A 25,304-nucleotide genomic window follows, 5' to 3' on the forward strand; every position below is an offset into this window, starting at 1 on the left:
ATGGACAAGATAGGGAAACGTGGGGAAGTCCGTGGCCCATACTTGCTGTCTCTGGCCCAGATTTTTGTATGGCCTCCAGGATGTTCATTTGGCAGGGTGGCATGCATCCACGGGAGAGCACACTGTAACCAGAATTGGGGTCTGGTTTATGGTTGCCCAGACCGGGCACTTGACTGGAATAGTCTCAGGCAGGTGGGGATGCCAGGGTGCCCCACCCAGCACCCTCCCCTGGGCCCTGTCCTTGATTCTTGCCCACTGACCCTTTCTTCTTTTGGGAAACCAATTCTTGTCATTTGCCCTGGATACAAGAATATCTGGTTAGATATCTTTATAAAAACATATAGCAGGGGCTTCCCTGGTGGCGCAGTGGTTGAGAGTCCGCCTGCCGATGCAGGGGACACGGGTTCGTGCCCCGGTCCAGGAAGATCCCACATGCCGCGGAGCGGCTGGGCCCGTGAGCCATGGCCGTTGAGCCTGCGCGTCCAGAGCCTGGGCTCTGCAATGGGAGAGGCCACAACAGTGAGAGGCCTGCGTACCGCAAAAAAAAAGAAAAAGAAAAAACAAACAAAAAAAGCATATAGCAGCTTTTCCCCCTATTACAAAAGTAATGCCTGTTTATTCCAGATAATTTAAAAATACAGAGAATTGTTGGAAAAAAGACCTAAATTCCACCATTCAGAGATAACTGCTCTGAACATTTTGGTGGATAGCTGTAGTGTTTCTTTTCCCTCTGCATTAAGAGTATATACATTGGTAACGTATGCATTGATATGTTTTTAAAAATTGAAATGGAATTGGTAAACTGATATTTTGATTTTGTTTTTCAAATAATAATATATCAAGAATAGTCTTCTATACGTTTAAGTGGACTTCTAAACCTCATTTTAATGATTTCCCCAGCATCCCACTGTATAGCAGACCCTTGGTGTAGTGAACCAGTCCCCTTGCTGGATTGCTGCGTAGACCCCTGGCCCGTCCAAGTGATCGGCTGGACCAAGAGTGGGCAGACTACAGCCCTCAAGGCCAATCCTGTCTGCTGACTGTTTTGTAAATACAGTTTTAGTGGCACCTGGCCGCACCCATTCCTTTCCACATTGTCTGTGGCTGGTTCCTGCTACGATGGCATAGGGCCCACAGAGCTGGAAATATTTACCCTCTCGCTCTTTAAGGAAGAGTTTGCCGAGCCCTGGACTGGACAAGGACGGGCTGTCAGAGACTACAGGTGGCCAGTATTAGAACCACTTTCTTACATCTGTTGTTAAAACACAACATGTGACCTTGAAGGAAAGAGTCACCTGCCCCTTGGGAAGGGTGTGAGCAAAGAGCTCTAGGCTGGGAATCGGAAACGTGGACCCTCAACCATGTCCTGTGCAGCCCCAGGAGGTCTCTTAGCTTTTCTGGACCTCAGTTTCCCCATCTGTATAATTAGTATAATACCCGCCGTGAGGCTCCAGCAGGATGAAGTAGAGGCAGAGGCTTCAAGGTGGAAAAGCACGATGCAAATGAAAAGTTTGCTCGCCCCACAGAGCAACTGTTTAGGGTGATGACACCTTCGACCTGTAGAAACGCTTGGGCCTTGGGTTTTATCTCATCCCTAGAGTGCCCCTGGGGGAGGTGCCAGGAGCATTGGGGCCTCATCCCAGCTCTCATCCCGGTTCGGGGGCCCAAGGAACCCCTAGGACCCGTTGTCCAGCAGCCTGTTTCACAGGCCAGTAGCCTGAGGCCCAGGCTTGCCCGTGACGTGACCCTTCCCCTCCGTGTTCCTATTCACAGTGCAGGACCTGGACTGCTACACCACCGTGGCCCAGCTCTGCCCATATGAGAAGCCGGGGACCCACTGCCCAAGGTAAGGCTCCCTGGCATCTGGATTGGCAAACATGGGGGCCGAGAGAAGGAGGGCCAGGTTGGGTGGCGGGTCACTGCCCGGAGCCACGCACAGCTGAGTTCTAGACGTGGCCCTGGTGTGTGTCCACCCAGGAAGTCAGTCGCTTTGTGCTCCGGGTCAAGGACCCACTTGGCCTCTCCCTGAGACCCCTCGTTCTCAGCCCTGGCTGCACATTGGAATTGCCTGAGAGGCATTAAAAGAACAAGTCCCAATCTCCGGGCGTGGCCCAGCAGGACATCCACATCTTGAGAAGGTCCTGGGTGAGCCCCGTGTGTAGCCAGGCCCCAGGGCCCCGCTCTGGGAACTTAACTGAAAAGAACTTAACTTTGAACTTAACTTTGCCCTTCTCGATGTCACCTCCACTTGAAGGAGAGAGTATTTGACTTCATTTGCCACCAGGCTCTTCCCAAGCCCCCAGACAGACCTTGGGACCTGTCATTCTTGGCCTCTTAGATCCGTCGAGAGCTCTGGAAGCTGGGTGTCACTGGTCCCCTTGGAATCAGCTCCTTGGTTCTTGTACTTGATCTGTTACGCTTTCTGTGGGTCACTTTAGAACTAGCTCGTTAAAACTCAGCTTTTTGGAGGTGTAATTTACACACAACAGAATCCACCTGTTAAAAGTATACAGTTCGATGTGGTTTGACATATGTACACCACCATCCAGGCAGAGAACATTTTCATCACCCCAGCACGCTCTCTTGCTGTCCGCACCCCTCCCTCCAGCTCCCACCCACATCCCTGCCAACCACTGACCTCCTTTCTGTCCCTGTAATCGTGCCTTTTCTGGAATCTCATATACGTGGAGCCGTCACAGCACGGAGCCTTGGGTATCTGCCTTCTTCCACTCTGCACAGTGCTTTGCGATTCATCCGTGTTGTGGAGGGAATCGGTGATTTGTTTTATCCTTTCATGTTGCCGAGTGGTGGGCGTTGCACTCTGTGGATGTACCGCAATGTGTTTGTCTAAGGAGTGGGTTTCACATGCATCTGCCCAAACCTTAATCGGCTGAGTTTTGGGAGGATGCTGCATCAGAACCAGAGAAGGGGTATCCCCAAAGCGCCTGTTAGATCCTGTCAGGAGCTGGGTCATGTAGCTCTGAGATTCCACAAGCTGTGCGGCACGGCCAAAACAGAAACAAAACAAAAATCTCACAGGTGGGGAACCCCGAGGTGTGAGCAGGGAAGAGCCCCGGGAGGGGGCCAGTGAGGGGACCAGATGGGGTTCCTGAATCCTCCCCTTTGCTGCTCACAAGCCAGAGGGCTTCCAGATGTCGTTTTGGTTCCTTGGTCCCTGGGCTCCAGCCCATGGTGCACCTGTTCCGGTTAAAGACAAAAGACCTTTGTTTAAGTAAAGCTCATGTTCTTTCCTGGTGTGAGAGATTGCAGTTTGAGGCACTCTCCTCATCCCCTATGGCAGGGATGTGCTGACTGACGCAGCGGTGAGCCAACCCTTCCTGCCCCGGGTTATCAGTGCCCCCTGCCTGGAATATTCTGTGACTCACGGAGGTGAAGGCCTCCACCCTTTCCTCCCCTGCACAGGGAAGCGGCGTTTCCGAAAATCTATTGATTGCAATCTCCATAATGTAGCCACAGTGTGAACCAGCCAACATCCAAGAATGGGAGGCACAACCCCTTACAATCCCATACTCGCCTCTCTTAGATTTTTATTTCCTTTCACCTTGCTGTTTGTACATGTCTTGTTGTATGGAGTTTTTTTCCCCATAAAGATATTCCATTTTATTAATAAGTGACTGGTCAGAAAAAGGAAACAGAAAGCATGCATTACTAAGGCACACTGAGTAAACCAGCAACTTTAATCAACTGATCAACCAGCAAATGACCCAAAAACCTTTCATTCCTTTCATTTTAGTTACAGCTTTTAAAAATTTTATTTATTTATTAAAAAAAATTTTATTGGAGTATAGTTGATTTACAGTGTTGTGTTAGTTTCAGGTGTACAGCTAAGTGAATCAATTATACATACATCTATCTCCACTCTTTTTTAGATTCTGTTCCATCTAGGCCGTCACAGAGTATTGAGTAGAGTTCCCTGTGCTATACAGTAGATCCTTATTAGTTATCTATTTTATATATAGCAGTGTATATATGTCAATTCCAGTCTCCCAATTTATGCCTCCCCATACGGGGTTTTAAAATTCTATATGCACTTTTAAGGAAGAATATCTTTATCACTGCTAGGGTAGGAGAGGCATATCTTTTTCTTAAAGAGTAAACCGTGTGGTAGTTGCCTTTCACCCAAGTGCTTAAATCTTGATGTTCAAATAAAGAGGGCCAGCTGCTTTTCTCAAGAAATTTTGTTTTCTGCTGATTCTAACCATCACCTAAATGCTGCTTGTTTTCCAGAGTACATTGTCCGGCGCACTGCAAAGATGAGCCATCCTACTGGGCTCCCGTGCTTGGAACCAACATCTATGCAGACGTGAGTATTTTGGCCTTTTCAACTGCCACCCCACAGAAACCACATTCCAAGGTCTGGACACCAGAAACTTGAGATCCCATTCCTGTGCCTCTAGCTAATTTTAGATCACTCATTTTTGCTACCATTGCCCTAGTTTCTCCATTTACAGAAATATTTGAACTTCCACCAATGTGTGCTCATGAATACGGACACAGGTGTACCTCCTCTTACACAGAGGGCTTCAGTGTTTGGTGAACTGAATTCTGCTTCTCTACTGACGTGCTTTTTTCATATGAAGGCTCCCATGCATCACACACTTCATTCCCCCAGATATCTAATCACCCTTCTGGCTCTCCTGCTGCATTTATAAGCTGTTCATCCACTGTACTCACTGCATTTCTTTGTGGCTGTGTACACGCGGAGCTAAAAGCACATGGGAGAAAATACAAGCTACCTCCAATTTACTACTTGTTAATAACCACTCTTATTATATTGGAGTCTGTTCTTCCATTCTTCCCTCCTAACTTTAGCAAGGAAGCTTTAGCCTGATTTTTCTTTTTCTTTTCCTTTTTCAAAAATTTTATTGAAGTATAGTTGATTTACAGTGTTATGTTCATTTCTCCCGTATAGCAGAGTGACTCAGTTATGCATATATAGTTTCCTATTCTTTTCCATTATGGTTTCTCACAGGATATTGAATATAGTTCCCTGTGCTACACCGTGGGACCTGGTTGTCGATCCGTCCCATATATAATAATTTAGTTTGCCTAGGCTGATTTTTCTGAAGTGAGGCCTTCAAAAAGTAGTCTGCTCCCTCCGGTGGTCCAGGCTTTAGGGACATGGTGATCCAGAAGATGTGACTGTGGTCACAGTTCTGCCCAACAGACTATTTGATCTTCTTGCCAAGTTGTTTATCTCTCCGTAGAATGAGCCAGAGCTGGGATTTTCTAGTCCAGGAAATCTTCTAGGTTTAAAAGTCCATGATGAGATCAGCATCGCTCATCCCCAGCTGACATTTTTACTCAGCCTTCATTTTTACCGTTCTCCCTCACCCACGACCATCCCCTTCGCCCCCATCTGCCTTCATTTATGCTGGAGTCCTGTAAATGGGAGGTCATTGAGTTCTGCCAAGTCAAAGCAACCTTCGTGGCTACCTGCCCCCCACCCCCATCTTTTTTTCTTTCCCGATTAAATGAGTCTTTTTTTTCTCCTTGAAAGCTGCTAATTCAAACTTGAGTTCTAAAAGTTTAATGAAGGAGTAAAATAATGTATATCCATTGTTATAGTAAATGTTTGAACCCAAATCTGCTACTGAAAGACAGCGTCTTCGATTTTCAAGTGCTTGAAGTGTAAAGGGATGAGCAAAACGATTCCAGCCAAATACAAAGAAACACATAGATAAAGCAGGAGTGGCAATATTGCTGTCGGAGGAAGTGGAATTGAAAGTTAAACATACTGAATGGGACAAGACAGTTCGTTATGCAGTGGCACGAAAGGTACAATTCATGAAGATGTGAAAATCAAATCTGTATGCTCCCAACAGTGTAGCAGCTAAACGTATAAAGAAAAAAAGAAGAAAAAGAAAAAATATTTAGAAATACAAGAACTTGATGAAAATTTAGTAATATTACAAGGCTACTTTTTACTGTATTTTAGGCTCTTAAAAAACACCATCTCTAGGTATTGTTATCCCCATCTTACAGACAAGGAAAGTGAGGCTCAGAATAACCTGCCCCAAATCACACAGCTAGTACATGGCAAAGGCGAGATGCAAATGAGGGTGTATCTTGCCTTAGGGTCTGTTCTTTCCCTACCCTGTTCTGCCTTGTTTGAATGCACCCACACTCACAAATGCACAGGTGTGAACAGGCCTGTTGGTGAAATCCTGTATACAGTCTCTTCTTCACTAGGGTTTTGAGCTTTTGGAAGCACTGTGCTCATGACAGGGCTTGGCACCCAATAATTGTTCTATTCATGTTTGTTGAAACAATAAATCAGCAAAAATACTCCAGTAGTCAGTGCTTAAACAGCTCTTCCGAGACTAAAAGAAGGAAGCAAGAAAGGGAGAAAGAGAAAGCTATCTCCATATCAGAGGTTCTTTTCTGGCCTTGGTTTCTAGGTCACTCTGTATTCTGGGAAATGATGATGCCTTTTGGAAAATGTCTGTTTCGCTGAGAGATTTATTTTGGGAGCGTTGTCTCCAGACCTTCGAAGGGCCTAACAGTGCCTGCAGTTCCTGCCTGCTCCCCCGGAGTGCATTGGCTGGCAGAGCCCGTGCTTTGTGGTGAGCTGCAGGCGGGAGAAGCAGCAGGGTATAGCCTACGAATGAAGTCTGGGTCGGAAGATGCAGACTGAAACCCCAGCTGTGCCATTCACCAGTCGTGGGATGGTGGACCAGCCTTCTTCCCTGCTCTGAACCTGAGTTTTCTTATCTGTCCTCTCTCCCTCGGTGGCTGGATAAACTCTCACACTCGCGCATACATCAGAATCCCCCAGAGGGCTGTTCAAACGGTTCCGGGTCCCACCCCACGTGTTTCCGGCTCACGGGGTCTGAGGTAGAGCCGGAGAATCTGCATTTCCAACGAGTTCCAGGTGACACGGATGTTGCTGGTCTGGGACTACACGTTGAGGACCACTGGGTTAGAGAGGACAGTCCCTTGAGAATTTTCGATAACGGTGGTGGTGAGAGTGATGATTATGGTGATACTTGTCTTATTAACGAACATCTATCGAGCACTTACTGTGTGCAAGCCTGCATTTAGCCCTTGGTCTTACTTAATCGTCTCGATAGTCCCTCTTAGGTTCTTACTGACGCCTGTAGAGCAGTATGTGGCTTGCTGGTCTGGGTAGCAGTCGCAGCTCTGCTGTTTGCTAGCCCAGTGATTGGGGGCAAGTCATTTAACCCCTGTTAAGAGGGAATAATGATAATAATAATACTAAATACCTACCTTGCAGGTTAGTGGGAGATTACCATATCAATCATGTGAAACACCCAGAACTGGGCCCACCCTGGTAAATGCTCAAAAGGGTGACCAATATGATCCTCGCTTAATTATTAATTAATTAATTAATTTTATTTTTGGCTGCGTTGGGTCTTCGTTGCTGCACGCGGGCTTTTTCTCTAGATGTGGCGAGTGGGGGCTACTCTTCGTTGCGGTGCGCGGGCTTCTCACTGCGGTGGCTTCCCTTATGGCGGAGCGCGGGCTCTAGGCGTGCGGGCTTAGTTGCTCCGCGGCATGTGGGATCTTCCCGGACCAGGGCTCGAACCCATGTCCCCTGCACTGGCAGGCGGATTCTTAACCACTGCGCCACCAGGGAAGGCGCTGATCCTCACTTTATACTAAGAAAATAGAGGCTCCGGGGGTTAAAATAGGTCATCCAAGACCACACAGCCAACAAGTGGTGGGGACAGTGTTGCTGAGACCAGATCTTTGTTGATAGTGGTTGTTAATAAATATTCAGATATTGGTGTTGCCTTGGGTCCTGAGGAGAGAAAGCAGATAACTTGTACCTCTGGGGAAGAAGCAGGGAGAGGAGAGGGGTGGGAAGAGGTAGGGGGCAAGGGGAGGAAAGGGTTTGTCCAGCATCAGCGGTGGAAGACGCGTGCAGTGATCGCTGGGCCCGTGCAGGAAGGATCAGGCTGTGCGTGTGTGGTTTCCATTCCCACGGCTGGATGTTATTGTGGGAAACTTCTGTGCCTCTGCTGCCCAGAAATCCTCCGGGGACGGGGCAAAGGACTGTCACAGAGGCCGCAACACCAAAGCGCCCACCTCCTGGCAGCTACCATCAGAGGATGTGCCTCCCCAGGCAGGCCCTGGGGCTGGTAACTCAGAGGGTGAGCAATACTGAGGGAGACAGAAAAAAACCCCAGCTCTGCCTGCCGGTGAGAAGCCCCACCCACGCTCGCTTCCACAGCTCAGCCCCGCTCACAGCGAACTTCGAAGGATTCTACAATGATCATTTCATTTCCAAGGTCTCCCGGCCTCTCTTTTAGATGGCAGCAGATCTATTGCTTCTTAATCTTCTGGGGGCACACACCCTTCTGAGAACTGAAAAGCTGTGGATCCTTCCTCCAGGGGGATAAAAGGGCTTCCTTGTGCCGACGGGGTTGACCAACCATCCCAGTTTGCCTGAGATGCGGGGTTTCCTGGGCTCGGTGCTAAAACCTCGAAAGTTCTTGCTGACCCTGTAGGTCCACAGAGTTATGCCCGTAGCCTCAGGGCCTCACAGGCTGCCCCACCCCCACCCCAGAGCCCACTTCAGGCTAAGGAACCCTGCCCTCATCCATTTAATTTATTTACTGACGACAAGACATGTTTGTGCGGGGTTAGAAGAACTGGCCTTCAGTTACTCAAGTCGATTAGTGGTGGAAACCGAGAAATCCAGTTCTCCTGTCTTTAGCATGAGGGTGCCTTTCAACTCTGAGCCTCTCCACCTTTTAACAGCAGTATTAACTTCCCAGGGAGCAGGCAGGGCGGGGCCTTCTGCTGTGAGCATTTTTTCCTTCTTCTGCAAAACCAGTAACTTGTCTGGAATGACCTGGATTTGGAAGGGACGTGGCAGGAGCTGACAGTCTGAAAGGCTGTTGGGTCTTTCTCATGCTGCTTCTCTCTGCCTCTGACCCTCCCACCTCCCTCTTGTAAGGACCCCTGAGATTCCACTGGGCCCACCCGGGCAATCCAGGATCCTCTCCCATTGCATGTGAAGTCCTTGTGCCATGTCAGGTCACACATCCACAGGTTCCAGGGACGAGGATGGGCATTTTGGGGGCCTTTATTCTGCCGACCATAGAAGCACAGACTTTGCCGTCCACGAGACCTCATTTGGAATCACTCCCAAACCCTGAACTGTCTGCAGGGCGTTGGCAACGTCATCTAATCTTGCTGACCCTGTGCTTTCTGGCCTGTAAAGTGGGAATGACAGTAGTCACCCATGTCATTGGAAGATTAAATGAGATGACAAACAAAAGGCAGCCCAGGCTGGTATTTAATAAGCTCAGAGTCGACGATAGCTCCACTTACCATGAAGGAGGCTGTTCACCCCACAGATGGATTAGCTCTGCTCGTGTCTGCAGCCCCGGCTGCACCTGACAATCACCCAGCAAGTGTTTAAAATACTCAGTCAAAAAAATAAAATAAAATAAAATAAAATAAAATACTCAGTCTCGGGCTTCACCCCGGAGCAAGTGAATCTGGGGGTGGGAGGGATGGGAAGGGCGGGGACTTGGGCATCGTCTTCACATAAAGATGCTGCAGGTGGCTCTGAGCTGCAGTGAGGGTGGGGAGTCACTGCCAGGGCCAGTGTTAGGTTCCAGCACAGGCCAGGTGCAGTGACCGCGGAAGAGGCAGGAGGGTGCTACCTACCTGGTTCCTAACCTTGAGTGTGTGTCAGGATCACCTGGCCCTCACCTGAGGAGGTTCTGAGTCAGTAGGTCAGGGGGAGGCCCAGGAGGCTGCATCTTCAGCGGGCACCAGCCATCGCACCCCTGAATGAATTTCCCCAACTTTGGGAAATGTTGATTAGTTACTCTCAGACAGTCCAATCTGAGGGCCATTTTTCTATTGGATAAGTTAAGCCCCTAATGAAAGTTTAACTCGACAATTTTGTTACCCAGGAATTAGATGATTTGATGACTTTAGAAAACAACACATCCTACCCTTGCTTGAAACCCAGTGGCTCATTTGGCACCTGGAATGAACCCAGACCCCACCCTGTGGCCCTCACACACCCACGTGACTGGCCCCTTCTCACCTCTCCCCCTCTCCTGCCACATTCTGCTGGACCCACTGTATTCCAGCCACCCTGTCCCTCCTTCTGTACTTTGGACATGACAGGTTCATTCCCACCCCAGGGCCTTTGCACGAGCTGCTCCCTCTGCCTGGGACGCTCTGGCCAGAGATATTCCCATGGCTGTGGCTGGTTCCCGTGTTGTCACTCTGATCTGAGCTCAAATGTCACGTCAAGAGCAGTCTTTCCTTGTTAACCGTTCTAAAAGAGCTCCCTCCACCAGTCATTTTAGCTCGTGATCTGGTTTTGTTTTCTTCATAGCCTGAGTCCCTTGTTTGTCCGTCTCCCTTGACTCCATGAAGGCACAGTCTTTATTTTGTTCCCCGCTGAATCCTCCTATATCCAGTACAGTGCCCGGCACGTAGTAGGTGCTCAGAAAATATTTGTTGATAAAATGAACATATGAATGAATGGACGGATGAGGCCAGGTCTCCCTGGAGAGACCACCGTGGTTACTTCCTAGGCCGCGGTTACTTCCTAGGGGTTCCTTGGCCACCAGCCAGGAGGCCAAGTAACGGTTGACCCCAGCAGGGCTTCTTCACCCGAGCACCTGCCCTTGACACTGATCACAGCTCTTCCTGGGCTTTCAGACTTCAAGCATCTGTAAGACCGCCGTGCACGCAGGAGTCATCAGAAACAAGAGCGGGGGTTACGTGGACGTGATGCCCGTGGATAAAAAGAAGATCTACGTGGGCTCTCTCAGGAATGGAGTTCAGTCTGAAAGGTAGGGCGGCTGCGTCCTCGGACCCTCGACACCCAAGGCCAGTGAGGGGCGTTGGAGGAGGGCCAAAGACAGTGCCCTTTAAAATATCAGAACGCCCAGGACAAGCCTGTCCTTCTCTTTTCTCTTCCTTTTTCTTTTCACAATAAGAACTTTTCTCTGTGACCAGCACATGTTTTGTAGACGATTTAGAGGCGTCAGATAAGCCCAAAGGAAAACAAGCATCTGTTACCTGTCACCTGGGAGAGGTGCTGAGATTTTTGGTGTGTGTCCCAAAGAGGGTCCTTTTTCTATATGTGTGTGTGCGTCCCCCTGCCCACGTCCCCAACAAAACAGTGGGATCAAATTGTAGTCACACAGTGGTTATGTATAGCTGCATCAGAATGTAGTTGCATCTCGTTACATAAATAAGAGCTGAGTCTGCAGTGCGGCAGACCTAGGCCCTGCTTCTTACCAGCTTTGTGACCTTGAGCAGGGCGCCGGAGCCTCCGTTTCCTCGCCTGTGACATGGGTATAACCATAGTCTCCACTTTAGGGGGCTGTTGGGAGCCTTGGTGGAAATGTTGCCTAGCTCTGCTTTTTTTAAAAAAAATTAATTAATTTATTTATTTATGGCTGCGTTGGGTCTTCGTTGCTGTGCGCAGGCTTTCTCTAGTTGCGGCGAGCGGGGGCTACTCTTCCTTGCTGTGGCTTCTCTTGTTGCGGAGCATGGGCTCTAGGCGCGCGGGCTTTAGTAGTTGTGGCACGTGGGCTCTAGAGCGCAGGCTCTGTAGTTGTGGTGCACAGGCTTAGGTGCTCCGCAGCATGTGGGATCTTCCCGGACCGGGGCTCAAACCTGTGTCCCCTGCATCGGCAGGCGGATTCTTAACCACTGCGCCACCAGGGAAGTACCCCGCCTAGCTCTTCTTGCCAGGACACCAGTCACGTTGGATTGGGGCCCACGCTAATGACCGCATTTTAATTTAATCACCTCTTTGAAGTCCCAGATAAACTTGGGGGGGGGCCACAATTCAGCCCATAGCAGAGGGGAATGCTGAAGAGTTTATATTTGAGGGAGCGCTTTAGAAAAGGAATGTAAAATCAAGAATATAAAATATGTTGGGTCCCTTGAAGCCTGGGCTTTCACGGCTCCAGGGAACTTCTCGGCTGTCCCCACCCTCCCAGCCTCCTGGGGCGCTTTGGGTCCCGGATGGTGCTTCCCAGGTATGGGAAGACCCTGCAGAATCAAGTGACGCAGAATCCCAGGGTTCTGAGCTAGAGTTAAGAGCTTCTGCATTTCCTCCTTCAAAGTTTGCAACTTCTGTTTGGGAAAAGCGTAATGAAGGGAAATTCCATTGATTTAATGGGAGGGAAATGAAGCAGCTGATTAGGTGGAATTTCCTGGCCAGGCTGGAAAGAAATGCCAGGACCCCAATCCCTTGAGCTCTTTGTGCCCGTTTAGGAGAAACCGTCTTGGTGAGAAGCTGGTAGGTTGGGCTTTGTTTTCTCTCCCCACCTTAGAGAGAAAAGACCCCAGCAGCTGCCACCCCCATCCCAGGGCTGAGACACAGGTGGGTGTCTGGGGAGGGTTAGGGACTGAGAGGGGGTCCCCCAAAGTATCTACTTCCCCACTGTTAACTCCCCCGCCACCTGTAGTTCTCTCTGCCCAAAGGACCCGCCCAGATTGCGCCATCATTGTAAGTATAGTGGCCCTTTGGTATCCGCGGGGCGTTGGTTCCAGGATCCCCCAGAGATACCCCAATCTGCGGATGCTCAGGTCCTTACCTACAGTGTCAGAGTACAGGAGGCCGTCTACATCCACGGACTCCGCAGCCACGGATGGTTGAATCGTGGGTGCACGGATGCAGAGCCTGCGGATGCGGAAGGCCGACCGTGTCTTCTTCCAGGCAGCCTTTTCCAGGCCCCGGGGTGGTTGATGCCCCCCACAATATTCAGAAAAGTTTTAGCAAGTGGAGATTCTGCTTCCGTTCCTTCTCGAACCCTTTCCCCTGAGTAGGTCCTGCGTGCTGGAATCTGTGGTGATGTGTGGGTGAGTTTCCCAAGCTTTAGAGGGGAAAATGATAGCACCTGCCCCCTGGGGTGGTGGTAAAACAGTGGGTCTCCAAGTGGCTCCCGTACCAGCAGCATCGAGATCAACGGGGGCTTTGCTAGAAAAGCACGTTCTACGGCCCCCCTCAGACACACCCCCGGGGAACGGGCTGGGCAGGCTGCGTGGACCTGCCCTCTGGGGGTCCTGATGCCCACTGGAGGGTGAGAGCCGCTACTGTGAGGGTGACGCCAGGGTGACCACGTCCCTGGCACACAGTCGGCACCGCCCATGATTCTGATAGTTTGTGATGCAGAGTCATTGATTTCCTACGTATTCAGGGTGGCCTGGACCGGTGCTGGGATCCGTGGGCACCAGCATGATAGAGTCCGCCCTGCACGTACAGAGGGAAGAGACCAGGCCAGGAGGGCACACAGGGTCCGATGGCGTTTGCGACCCCGCCGCACTGCTCACCAGCTGGGTGTCCTTGGGCAGGCAGTCTCCCCACACCTCGGTCCCTTCCTCTGTCAGTGGCTACTGTGAGGATTAAATGAGACAGTATGGGCAAAGCACTCACCCAGTGGCTCTGAGTAAGTGTCTGATGGATCCGCTGGCCTCGTTGCTATGACATAACCTCTAAGGCCTGTTGCAAACCTCAAGACGCTATGGTTCTTGTCACGTAGGGGCAGGTAACTCGGTTGTAGGAAATAGCCCGCATGGATTATCTTCTGGACAAGGACAAAAGCATCCTACAGGAATTGTTTTTTCGCCCTGGCATCCATCCTTTCCACCTGCACTCACCCATCAGGTGGCATATGCGTGGTGAGCCCTTACGATGTCCCAGGCACTGGGACCTCTGCCCTGGTGGGGCCTATCATCTAGTTGGGGCACAGACCATGCAGAAATAACAGCATCATCTGTAGCAGGGCACAGGCATCATAGCTGTGGAGGGAGGTACCAGGGAGCCGAGTACACCAAGCGGGGCCCCACCTTACTATCTGGAGGTGCCTCCCTGGTGACGTGGCTCCTGCAGAGATATCTGGATGCCCCAGGCAGGGCCATGCCCCATCCTCCCCTTGTTTAGATGGGACCTCGGTGGCCCTCTGCGTAGAGACGAGGGCTGAGAAATTTCCCCAGAGCCTGTTCCCATTAGGAACTCTGGGAACCCAGCCTGGGACCGGAGGGTGGCTCTGTCCCCAGTGTCTGCTGGGACCGTGGAGTGGTCACAGCAGTCCCAAGGGAGATGTGGACACTGGACATATAGCAACCCGTTCACAGCAAGCTGCATTCTAAATTTAGGGAATCCTTCAATCCATCAAACAAACAAAACCTCCTCTACAGAATTCTCAGGACACGGGCCAAAAGTTGTTTCTGCTTCAGAGTGGCTTTGGTTTAGCAATTGTCTGTTTTTAGAAGAGGATTTCCTGAAAGTTTTGAAAGATGACCATGCAGAACTGGGATAATGTAAGAGGACAGGCACTTTCTCTCTCCCGCACGTGCGCATGAAGGAAGGGAAGGAAGAGGGGTGTGGAAGAGCTTCAGATGTTGGGACCAGGGTTTGTCCAGATGTTCTCGGAAAGAAGCTGGACATCTGGATGGATATCAGTTCAGGATTTTTTCTGAGACCAGGACTACTTTTTTTTTTTTTTTTTTTGCGGTACACGGGGCTCTCACTGCTGTGGCCTCTCCCATTGCGGAGCACAGGCTCCGGACGTGCAGGCTCAGCGGCCATGGCTTACGGGCCCAGCCGCTCCGCGGCATGTGGGATCCTCCCGGACCGGGGCACGAACCCGTGTCCCCTGCATCGGCAGGCGGACTCTGAACCACTGTGCCACCAGGGAAGCCCCCAGGACCATTTTTTAAGACAGATTTTACAATGAGATTGGGAAATATACCACACAATGACAGATAACATCCTTGGTTACTTGGTTTTAACAGATATAACCTGTTTATAGAGGTTGATGGTATGTATGTGGATGGACCTTTATCCAAATAGTAGACTCACTGAACTAGCATTTATGGGGCAGCTCCTGTGTGCTGGACACTGTCCTCGGGGCCGGAGCCATGGCAGGGACGGAAGAGACAAAAATCTTCATCCTCAGGGGCCTCTGTTTACTGCGGCATGTCCCAGACGCGTACCGCGAGCCACATATGGGATTTTGAAGTTTCTAGTAATCACAGTAAAAAGAAACAGAAGGGAGAATTTAGAGTATATTTCATTTAATCCAGTGTATCAAAAATATGATCTTCAATACGTATGAATAGAAGTATTGATGAGAAGCTTGCACTCTCCTTCACTCGTAAGAGCTGGGAGACCTGCCGGCTATTTTTGCACACAGAGCACGTCTCAGTTTGGGCGAGCTGCATTTCAAGCACTCGGTAGCCACTGTGAGCTCTGGGAGTCTCAAGCGTTGGACGTCTGAAAATCTCTCGGCATGTCCAGAAACTCTGGGAAGCAGAAACCATTGAGCCGTTATTTCCAGATCGAATGAGCTTAGCACTCTCCCCCAGGCCAGCTGGACCAAGGCTGAACTGGTTTCCTCTGCCGTCTCCCTCCCTGCCTGTTCCCGCTTCCCAGCGCTCTTAAGATCTGTACACACATTAGCTCATCTCGTCCTCCAACAGCCCCATGAGGCAGGGACGACAGTTTATCAGTAAGGAAAGGGAGGCACAGAGAGGTAAAGCAACTTGCCCAAGGTCACTCAGCCAGCAAGCAGCAGGGCCAGGACTTGAACCCAGGACGCCTGCTCCAGCACCCATGCTTATAACCAGCACACGTGACTCCTCACTGCAGACAAGTCATTGACCTTGGGGCACAGGCCCTTCCCAGAAGGGGTTGGGGTGAGCCTTACAGTCCTAAGGTATACTTGTTTGTAACCCTAAAATATTTATTAGAAAAGAAATACATACTTATTATTTAAATAATATGTCTAGGGATTAGAAAAAAAGAGTTCCCGCAGGCATCCCATTAACCTCTGTTAACTGCTTACTTATAGCTCTTCCAGGCCTTTTTTTCCCCCGGGCAACACACGTAAAAATGAAAATGGAGATTGTGTATACACCCTGCTCTGAAATTTTTTTCCCAAAAAAATATTTCATAGTTCATGAAATAAGATGAAGAGGTTTGCTGATTCGTTGGGGATTGGGCTTTTGTGTGGATAACTTGTTCATCGCCGTGCATGTACCCACCATTCTCCCGATGGGAGAATGAGGCTTAAACCTAGCAGGGTGACGGTATCCACAGCCCATGGCTTTGAGCGCCTGCTAACTGCGAAGCACTGACTCAGATGCTTTCCCTGGAGAAGCTCATTCACTTCCTACAGGGTCCCTGAGGAGGGGGTACTTTTATGGACCCTGTTTACCTATGTGGGAACTGAGACTCAGAGAAACAGATTGACCACCCCAAGGTCCGACAGATAAGATCTGAAACTGTGTCTGACTCTTGAATTTTCCTGGAAGGTCAGTAGAGGGTGCGACTGTGGGAGAGTAGGGTTAGAATCTTCAAAAGAAAAATTGTATATATATGTATGACACACACACATATATAAATACAAAGACGTACGTGTATACATATAAGTGATATTAATAATAAACAAGATATTGCACATTTAAAAGCCAGAAGAGCAATACTCCGCCATCCTTTTATCGCTGGGTTCCGTGACTCCATGGGGTCAGCGGCCAACTGGTGGACAACCCCTCCGTCCCTCCCAGGACAGATGGCTGGCTGTCCTCTCTCTTTAATCCAGTCTGTGTTGTGTGCTGCCGCACGCCAATCAATTCCTGCCTGAGTAATTTTCACCGGCAGGAGTGAGCCTCCAGGACGCAGCCTTATGCTTGCGGCTCCTGGAGGACCTGCGACCTCCCGCCTCCGAGGGGCTCCCAGCCTCTGAGTCCCCCCACTGCCATGCGGGCTTGGCCAGTGTGGTCCTCAGGGATGGCGTGGCCACAGCCCACCCATTTGGGATAAGGGTTAGGAAAGGGTCCCAGAGCATCCACCTCCCAGCTGTACCTGGAACAGGTGTTGGATTTGGGGCAAATCACATCCCCTCTCAGAGCCTTGGTTCCCTCTCTGTAAGTGGGAGGAACCCTAGAGATCTCGTGCGGGGCTGTGAGGCACGGACGGGGTAAGATTACTTAAAGGATGGAGGCAGCGTCTGGGATATGGTGGTGTGTGTGCTGGGTACAGCCGCTGGCACAAAGAGCTGAACCCTGGAGCCGAGGGCAGGGTGAGTGGCCGTCAGGAGCCTGGAATCACTCACCAGAGCTGGGCTGGTGACACCGCCCGAGGCTGCAGACACTCGACCTTTCCCAGAGCACCCATCCCAGCTCATCCAATAGGTCAGCGACCCTTGGGCACTAAGTCAGCCCAAGGGGATGCCCCAGAAGCTTCTCAGTCCAGCTGAGGTTCTCTCCCAGTTCTGCGAGGGGATTTTTGTGCTGGTTTTCCCTCCCTTCCATCCATCCCACCCTTCCTTCCTCCATTCCTCTCTCCCTCCCTCTCTCTTCCTCTCTCTCTCTTTCTTTCTTTTCCTTTCTCTCCTTCTCCCTTCCTTCCTTCCTTTTCTCCCCCCTACTTTTCATAATAAGATTAGAGAAACTTCAAGAAATAGCGAAAATAATATTAAGAAATTACTATCATGGGACTTCCCTGGCGGTCCAGTGGTTAAGACTCTGCGCTTCCACTGCAGGGGGCGTGGGTTCGATCCCCGGTTGGGGAACTAAGATCCCGCGTGCCGTGCGGTGTGGCCAAAACATTTTTTTAAATTAAAAAAAAAAAGAGAGAAAAGAAATTACTTTCATGGAAAACCCCATAGCCAGAAACACCCACTGTAAACATTCTGGTATGTTCCCTTCCAGATTTTTCCTGTTTACACACTAACAGCTTATTTCTTATGTGTTTGTTTTGTTTTTGTTTCTACAAAAAAAAGGGATCAGACTCTCTGCATCGTTCGGTTCATTTTATTTTTCAATCGGCAACAGGTTGTGAGTGTCTTTCCGACATTTCCAATGCCTGACGTAGCCACGTCGTCACTCCTGTGGCTCCACGCTATTCCATTGTGTGGCCAGACCATCATTTCTTTACCCAGCTGACTGGCATCTGGGTTGTTTCCTTTTTCTCTTTTGCTCTTGTAAACAACACAGCAAAGAACATCTTTGCACAAGCCCATGTGCTTTCCCCACACTTTTCTTAGGTAACTTCCTTTTATCAGAGTAGCCACAGCTACCAAATCGACTTCTTTCTGGGATGCACAGTGTGCCTCTCTCCTGTTGGTACCCTGCCCCCTAGGGCTGAGAATAAAATCCTCGCCCCTTACCCCTTACGGGCAGTCCACACCTACAACCACCCCACCCGCTTCTCCACCCTCCTGGTGCATCACCCTCCTCGTCACAGCAGTGCCTGTCACTAGCCTTCTCTCTGTTCCTGGATACCAAGATCTCGCCTCAGGGCCTTTGCACCTGTCGGTATCCAACCCCAGACCCTCCCAGCTCCTATACCTCCCATGGCTGGGCCCGCACGTCGTTCAGACCGACATACAAATGCCACCTGCCCGAGGAAGCGTCCTCCTGCTGTTGGGTCTCCAGTAGCCCACCTCCCCGGTCTGATCTGATCCCGTCACCCTGTGCTGTTTTCCTCCCAGCACCCACCACTGTCTGAAATTATTGTATTTCTCACACATAGTTAGCTGTTGATCTCCCACCCCCCAGACTGTATAAGCTCCCTGAAGGCGAGAATCCCATCGGTCTGGTTAACCCTGTGTCCCTGACACCCAGCTTGATGCCTGTGCATAGTAGGTCTTCAGTAAACACTGGTTGAATGACAGACAAAACGCTGAGTTCAGCTCTTTGTTCAGAAGTGCTTGTAGGAGTTTTAATGCCCATTACGAACATTGTTCAATATCTTTTAGAAAATTCATCCAGTACCTTCTGTGAAAATTGTCCAGAAATGCTGTACCAATTTACATTCCTTTTCGTATACCTGTGGGAGCTACAAACTAGGCTAAAAAGAGTCAGAGGGCAAGATTTAGAAAAGGAGATTATTTTATAATTTATTCGATCACACTTGTTTTTCATCACACGCATACAACTGGCAACTTTCCTAGGAGAACTAGAGCTCAGTAAATGTTTGAAGCTTGAACAATAGGAACCCCCCCCCTTGCCTGAAGCAGTGGAAGGGACCACAGCTGGTGTCACATGATACCTAGTCGGCCAGCTGTGTGCTGTGTTGAGAAATTCACACCCGGTTCAGCGGGGCCCGCTCGTGCCTTCCGGGTGGGCCGGTTGTTCAATGGGGATGCTTGGTAGGACTGGGCAGGACCTCCAGGAACCTTAGGGTACCTGCCTGGACGACAGCCTGAGGGGCCCCTTGTCCCTGGGTTGTCGGGGGGCCCTGTGCGTGGAGGCACCCACTGCGCCGTCTGTAGAATTGCTGGTAGTGAGTCAGCATCCCGGAGCCTGGCAGTGGTCCCCAGTGCGGCTTACCCACCACGTCCAACAGCTGAGTGCCTCGTAGCTCCGGGTGGTTCTCCCAGACTAGTCATTTGGGCAGAGGATCCAGGGAAATCCTGTAGCCCAGAGGCCTGAGGAGGGCCCTGGAATCTGAGCTTTCGAGAAACGAGCAGGGCAGCCGGGGTCACTCCACAACTGGATCGTGGAGATGATTGCACAAGCCCCGCCCCCCCATCACTAAACATCATTGAATTGTACGCTTCAGAAGTGTGAATTTCATGGCATGCTATATCTTAATGAAGTTTTTGTTTGTTGTTTTTAAAGGCATGCAGTTAGCTAAAGGATTTAGCTCCTATCTTGAGAGGGTGGTTTTTACTGGCTGTGTGACCTTGCAGAAGCTTAATTTCTCCTTTGCCTGCAAAATAGGGATACTAATGGGTCTTCATCAGAAGGAGGTAAAGGCGTATAGAAAATCCTTTGCACAATATCTGAGCCCAGTCGGATCGGTGCGCCCATTCTAGTAACAGGAGCACGTGCATTCTTGTTATAATGCCGTCCTATTCATCGGTCAAGCAGGTGGCCACTCTCTGGGTTGACAGGTGGTACCAAAAACCAGGCAGAAGTCTTGGAGGCTGGGTTCAGTTCAGGCAGACAGGGGCCAGCAAATTCCAAGTTAACAGCCCTGACCTCAGTTGAGACCCAGGCGCGTCTGCAGAGGCAAAGGGCTTTGCCAGCTCCTCCTGGCTGGGGCATGCTCTGCTCCCAACAGCTTCGCCAACTGTCCCTCGGCCATGCTTCCTCCACCGCGGGGACTTGGGGACACCCAGTTCCCCCCCCGTTCCCGCTCCATCCCTGCAGATCTTTCGGTAACGTGTGCTCTCCCTTCTTTTTCAGCTTGAGGACCCCTCGAAACGGAAAGGCCTTCCGGATCTTTGCCGTCAGGCCGTGAGCTTGCAGGGTCGGGGAGAAGGGGGCGTCTTCAAGAGGGCTTCGGGGGTTCGCTTTTTATTTTTATTTTGTCGTTTGGGGGGTGGGCCGGGGAAACTTCCTTTGATTGGCGTCGTGTCCCATCCGCCGTGCCTTGGTCTCAGCTCCACCCAGGGGAGCATCTTGGGGTCCTGAGCAGACAGCCGGTGACCATCCTGCTGAGGCCTGGGGGTCTCCCCCTGGGAGGTGTTCTGTTGTGGATGCAGAGAGCATTCCAAAGGCTGTGGAGCTGACGCTGCGAGGCATTCAGGGGTGTGGGAAGGGGCGTACTGAGAACGCTCAGGGGGGAGTTTCAGGGATGGAGTAGAGGTAGCTATTTAAAACATTTAAAAACACAGGCCGTCCCTACCAATGGAGAAAAATGGGTTTCATGTTTGCTGGTCAGACAAATGGGCCGGAACAAGGGGACTCTGCCCTGGCACCCGTCCTCTTCCCGTCCTGCTCTGTGCAGGCTGGTTCTATACACAGCAGTGCTGGTTTCCTTCGAGTTCAGCCGTAACTCCAGAGATATGTCTTGTCTTGGTCCTTCCCTTCGTCCACGTGGCCCGTCTATTTGCTGCCGTGACCTTTGGTCTCACTGAGGACTAATGAACCAGGACCCTTTCTTGATCCCCTCCCTGCTGTGGGTCACACCCTGCCCAGACTGGTTTTTGTGTCTCCCGCCAGGGTCTTTGCTTGGCAAACAATTCTGTTTGAAGCCCACTTTTTTCTTTCCGACTCCTTGTCTTTGTGGGTTCCACCGAGATGTCTAAGAACAGCCAAAGTAGGGCTGTTTTGTTGCTGCCTTTAAAAAACGGCACTGAATTGTGCAGATTTCCCGTCCGTCGGATGACCTATTTTTTTAGCCATGAGAGGAATGGCTTCATTCCTCAGTACATTCCTCGCCGAGGTTAGCAGCTCTGGGAAGAGGGACAGCCTGCAGTTATGAAACCGTCCTGCGGCATAACAACAGGAGATGGTAACACACTGGAAGGATTTCTCTTCCTATTTTTGTGAAACAGTTCTTGCCAAATGTTCCTGAGGCTCTGAGGAGTGCGGTGCTCTCTGGCTGCCGTCGCTGTACAAAACTTCTTCAGCAGCCTAGACCCAAAACCCACAGTGAAATAAAATACCCTTTTGTAAATAGCATTTCTTTGCAGAAGGTAAAATTCCACCCTCCTCCACCAGGCTGGCCAGTAGATCACTTTCGTGAATGCTGACTTCAAAGTTGATTTCAGTCTCCATCAGAATATTTCAAAGGCAGAAGAACCAGCAGAAAGTTTAAAATGAACAAACAAACAAAACCTAACATAGTCTGGACAAGGAACTCCACCTGGGGAACCACGTTGGTGTGTTGTTTCAGGGCAACCCTAATTAGTGAAGAAACAGAAGGTAGATAGCTTCCCCCCACCCCCACCCCAAAGGAGTTTGTAAAAGTAATGAAACTCTTAGCTTGACAGAGCTGAGATGCGCGGACTGTGTTTTTGCTTCGTGCGTTGTGGGCTTGTTATAATGCGCAAGTACTGACTGTTCGACTCCAAATGTCAGTGCGGAAGAATTTGGTCAGACTGTCCAATACCGCGTCTAGTTCCTGCCAAAGATCTGAGTCCTTGGAACCGTCCGGATGCTAGGTATTACGCTGTCGGACTTTTGCTTGTCACCAGGCCCTTATGTCTGTGGCCACGTCCAGACTGCAAGCTTGGGTTTTTAGAATTAGTGACGGTCCTGGGGAATTTCAGTAGGTTTGCCTTTGAAGCATCCTGCCGGAGGGAGAATCTGAAACGTCCAGTGTGAGTGGACTGCTCTCATGTTGAAATCAAATTCCCGAGTTCCTGAACGCCTCATTAACCGGCCGTCTAATGGGCTGGAAACTCCTCGCCCAGAACCAGACCTTGCTGTCTTTTTCACCTTCACAAACATTGTGAAACTGGAACCATTTATCTTCTGGAAATGGACACAGTGCTACAAAGTATAAGACCTTGTAATCAGGGACCCCCTTCTAATTTAGCGTGTTTAAAGGGCCGTCATGCCCTCAGCACTAAACCCATAAAAACATAACTCCGGCCAACAGTGTTACTGGGGCCCCCAAAATGAAAAATTTTGGTGTCCTTCTGATTTGTTCCCCATCGTGTTCTGATTTTTCATACTGTCTGTAGGCTCACTCAGCCCGCAGCTTACGTGTGTGCTTTTTTCTATGAAAAATGATGTATTTTACTACTTCCTATGTACAAAAGTTTATTGTAAATGTTGTGTGTGCTTCGCATGAACAGGGACCACGTTGCTGTCGTTTCAATAAAACTGGTTTGATTTCTAAAACGTCTCTGGGACATATCTCTTACGGACACATCTCAACAGTCTGTGGAATAAAACAATGAAAACCTCCTTGCAGGCTCGTTACTTTTTTCTAGGACACTCCTCCCAGGAACGTGGCGCCCCGGGGCGTCCAGATGCTAATTGTTGCAGTATCTTCACCTGAGATGTGCGTGAAGCACGTGGGGCGGGGGGCGGGGCTTGTCGAAACGCAGGTTCCGGGTCTGGCAGGTCTGGGCTGGGGCCTGAGGGGCTGCAGTTTCCACGGGCTCCGGGTGGCGCTGAGACTGCTGACCTCCCAATCACACTCTGCGTGGTGAGTACGACAGGCTTAGCCTCATTCCAGCACTGTCCTAGTCAGCTTGGGCACCGCAGGCGGGGGAGCTCACACCACAGAGGTTTATTTCCCCACGCTTCCAGAGGCTGGCAGTCCAAGATCAAGGGGCCGCAGGGCTGCTTTCTCCTGAGGCCTCTCTCCTTGGCTTGCAGACGGCCACCATCTCACTGTGTCCTCTTCTTTGTTCGAGCATCCCTGGTGTCTCTTCCTCGTCTTATAAGGACACGGGTCCTGTAGGATCAGGGCCTTATCCTGTAGACTCCATTTAACTTTTAATTATCTCCTTAAAAGGCTCCATCTCCAGATACAGTCATGTCAGGCGTTAAGGCTTCCAACGTATGCATTTGGGGAGGGGGGAACCCCATTCAGTCCTTAACAGTCACCATCTTCCCAGGCATCAGCCCCTTTGTGCCCAGTTGAGTCTTGTGTCCCCGTGTTCCAAACGCTGTCAGCTACGAGCGACTTAGGGAGCTCCTGGCTGACTTCCTTCCCGCCACCCACCCTCCGCCTTTGCTCTCATGGGCCTTCTGTTTATAACAAGTGCTTCTCATTTTCATTGATGGCGGGGTTAGCGTTCCTTTTTTTTTTTAAGTTTTTAAAATTCTTTGGCTGTGCATGTGGCATGCGGGATCTTAGTTCCCCGACCAGGGATCGAACCCGTGCCCCCTGCAGTGGAAGCTCAGAGTCCTAACTGCTAGACCACCATGGGATTCCCAGCTTTCCTTTTTTTTTTTTTGCGGTACGCGGGCCTCTCACTGCTGTGGCCTCTCCCGCTGCGGAGCACAGGCTCCGGACGCGCAGGCTCAGCGGCCGTGGCTCATGGGCCCAGCCGCTCTGCGGCATGTGGGATCTTCCCGGACCGGAGCACGAACCTGTGTCGCCTGCATCGGCAGGTGGACTCTCAACCACCGCGCCACCAGGGAAGCCCTCCCAGGTTTCCTTTTTACTAAGTATATCTAAGGCTTTTTAAATGTTGATTTTAAAATATCACATAAGCAGGTGTGCAGGTGGGCCGCAGAACCCACGAAGATGGGGGAATAGTGACTGATGTTTGGGAAATACTGGTTTCTGACGGATGCATTGTCAAGGCCGTAGAAATGCCCTCCCCAACCCCACTGACAGCAACCCCAGGGCACTGGGAGCCTTCCTTCCAGCTTTCCTCCCGCAGAATCTGCAGCCTTCCTTGGTGTGCCTCTTTCTCCTGTTTCTGGAAGTTCTTCTGACCTCCCAGGATGCCACAATCCCAGGCCCCAAACTTCTGGGCCCCAAACCTCCAACATACAAATGATGTACTGGCAGCTGAGGAGGGAGCTGGCCCTTCCTTCTTGCAGAATCCGTCTGAGACGCAGCAGAGGTCTGCAGGAGTGCTGTAAGCAGGCTGAATGCCAGCGCCACGCTGCTTGGGAACCCCCGACAGAGGGGGCGCCGCCACAAGGTGACACAGGGACAGAGCACGGACTTGGGAGTCCCTGGGTAGCTCCACCTCTTACCAGTGGAGGGACCGCAGACAAGTCACTCTTGCCTCTTTGGACCTCAGGCTGCTCATCTCGGAAATGGGAATTTCTCACAGCATCCTCACCGCAGTGCAGAGATTACAGGGGAGCTGTAGGCTGAAAGGTGCTCGACTAATAATGGCAACTCTGCGTACTGGTTGGCATGCTTTGGGGCTGCAGATAACACAGACCCCATCTAACAGCCCCAGGACTTGTCAGAAAGACAGATTCTCAGGCCCCAGCCTAAACCCAGTGAGTCAGACCTCTGGGAGTTAACAAGCCCTCAGGGGGATTCTGCTGCTGGTTCAATTGCAGAATCATTGCTCGGAAAAACGTTCAGATATCTTACGTGCGAAGTCAGGAGGGAGACGATTCAGGGACAGCAGCTCAGAGATGTCGGGACACCTGGTCAGCAAACCTCGCCCCATCCTCTGTGGTCAGGACGGCCACCGGCCGCAAACTGTCCCCACACTGAGTCTGAGACGGGACGAAGGGATGAGGGGTGGGTCCTCCTCACAGCATTCTCTCCTTTCTCAGGGATCACCCAGCAGACTTGTTTCTAAACCCCTTTCATCACGGATGGGTCACGTGCCCATTGCTAGGTTTATCACGAGGAATCGGGATAGAACAGGAACGTTTAGAGCAAAGAGAGGCTGACCGGGGGCCATGAAGGGGTCATACGGTGTAAGCGTTAAGAGCTCGGTCGCAGACATGCCGGAGTTTGACTCCCACATCAGCTCTTCACCAGCTGTGTGATGCCGGGCAAGTCGCTCAACCTCTCTGAGCATCAGTGGCCTCCTCCATTAAAGGGAAATAATAACAGTGTCTACTCGAAGGGGTGGTTATGCGGATTAAATGAGGGCGAACTTGAGACGTGCTCAGCCCTTGGTGGGCACACACAGCTGCCACATTTG

The 25,304-nt window shown here is 50.7% G+C and overlaps 1 protein-coding gene across 1 annotated transcript in view; it reads left to right on the forward strand.

Moving 5' to 3' along the window:
- CRISPLD2 (cysteine rich secretory protein LCCL domain containing 2) overlaps positions 1-22,632 on the forward strand; it is a 66,512-nt gene extending 43,880 nt beyond the window's left edge. Inside the window, exons 12-15 of the mRNA XM_067720661.1 lie at positions 1,774-1,846; positions 4,249-4,324; positions 10,681-10,814; positions 20,179-22,632. Coding sequence (XP_067576762.1) covers positions 1,774-1,846; positions 4,249-4,324; positions 10,681-10,814; positions 20,179-20,233 — 338 coding nt within the window. The 3' untranslated portion in view covers positions 20,234-22,632. The remainder of the gene's footprint in view (positions 1-1,773; positions 1,847-4,248; positions 4,325-10,680; positions 10,815-20,178) is intronic.
- The last annotated feature ends 2,672 nt before the right edge of the window (positions 22,633-25,304 follow it).

Source organism: Pseudorca crassidens, chromosome 20 (genome assembly GCF_039906515.1).
Source record: "Pseudorca crassidens isolate mPseCra1 chromosome 20, mPseCra1.hap1, whole genome shotgun sequence".
NCBI classification, from domain to species: Eukaryota; Metazoa; Chordata; class Mammalia; order Artiodactyla; family Delphinidae; genus Pseudorca; species Pseudorca crassidens.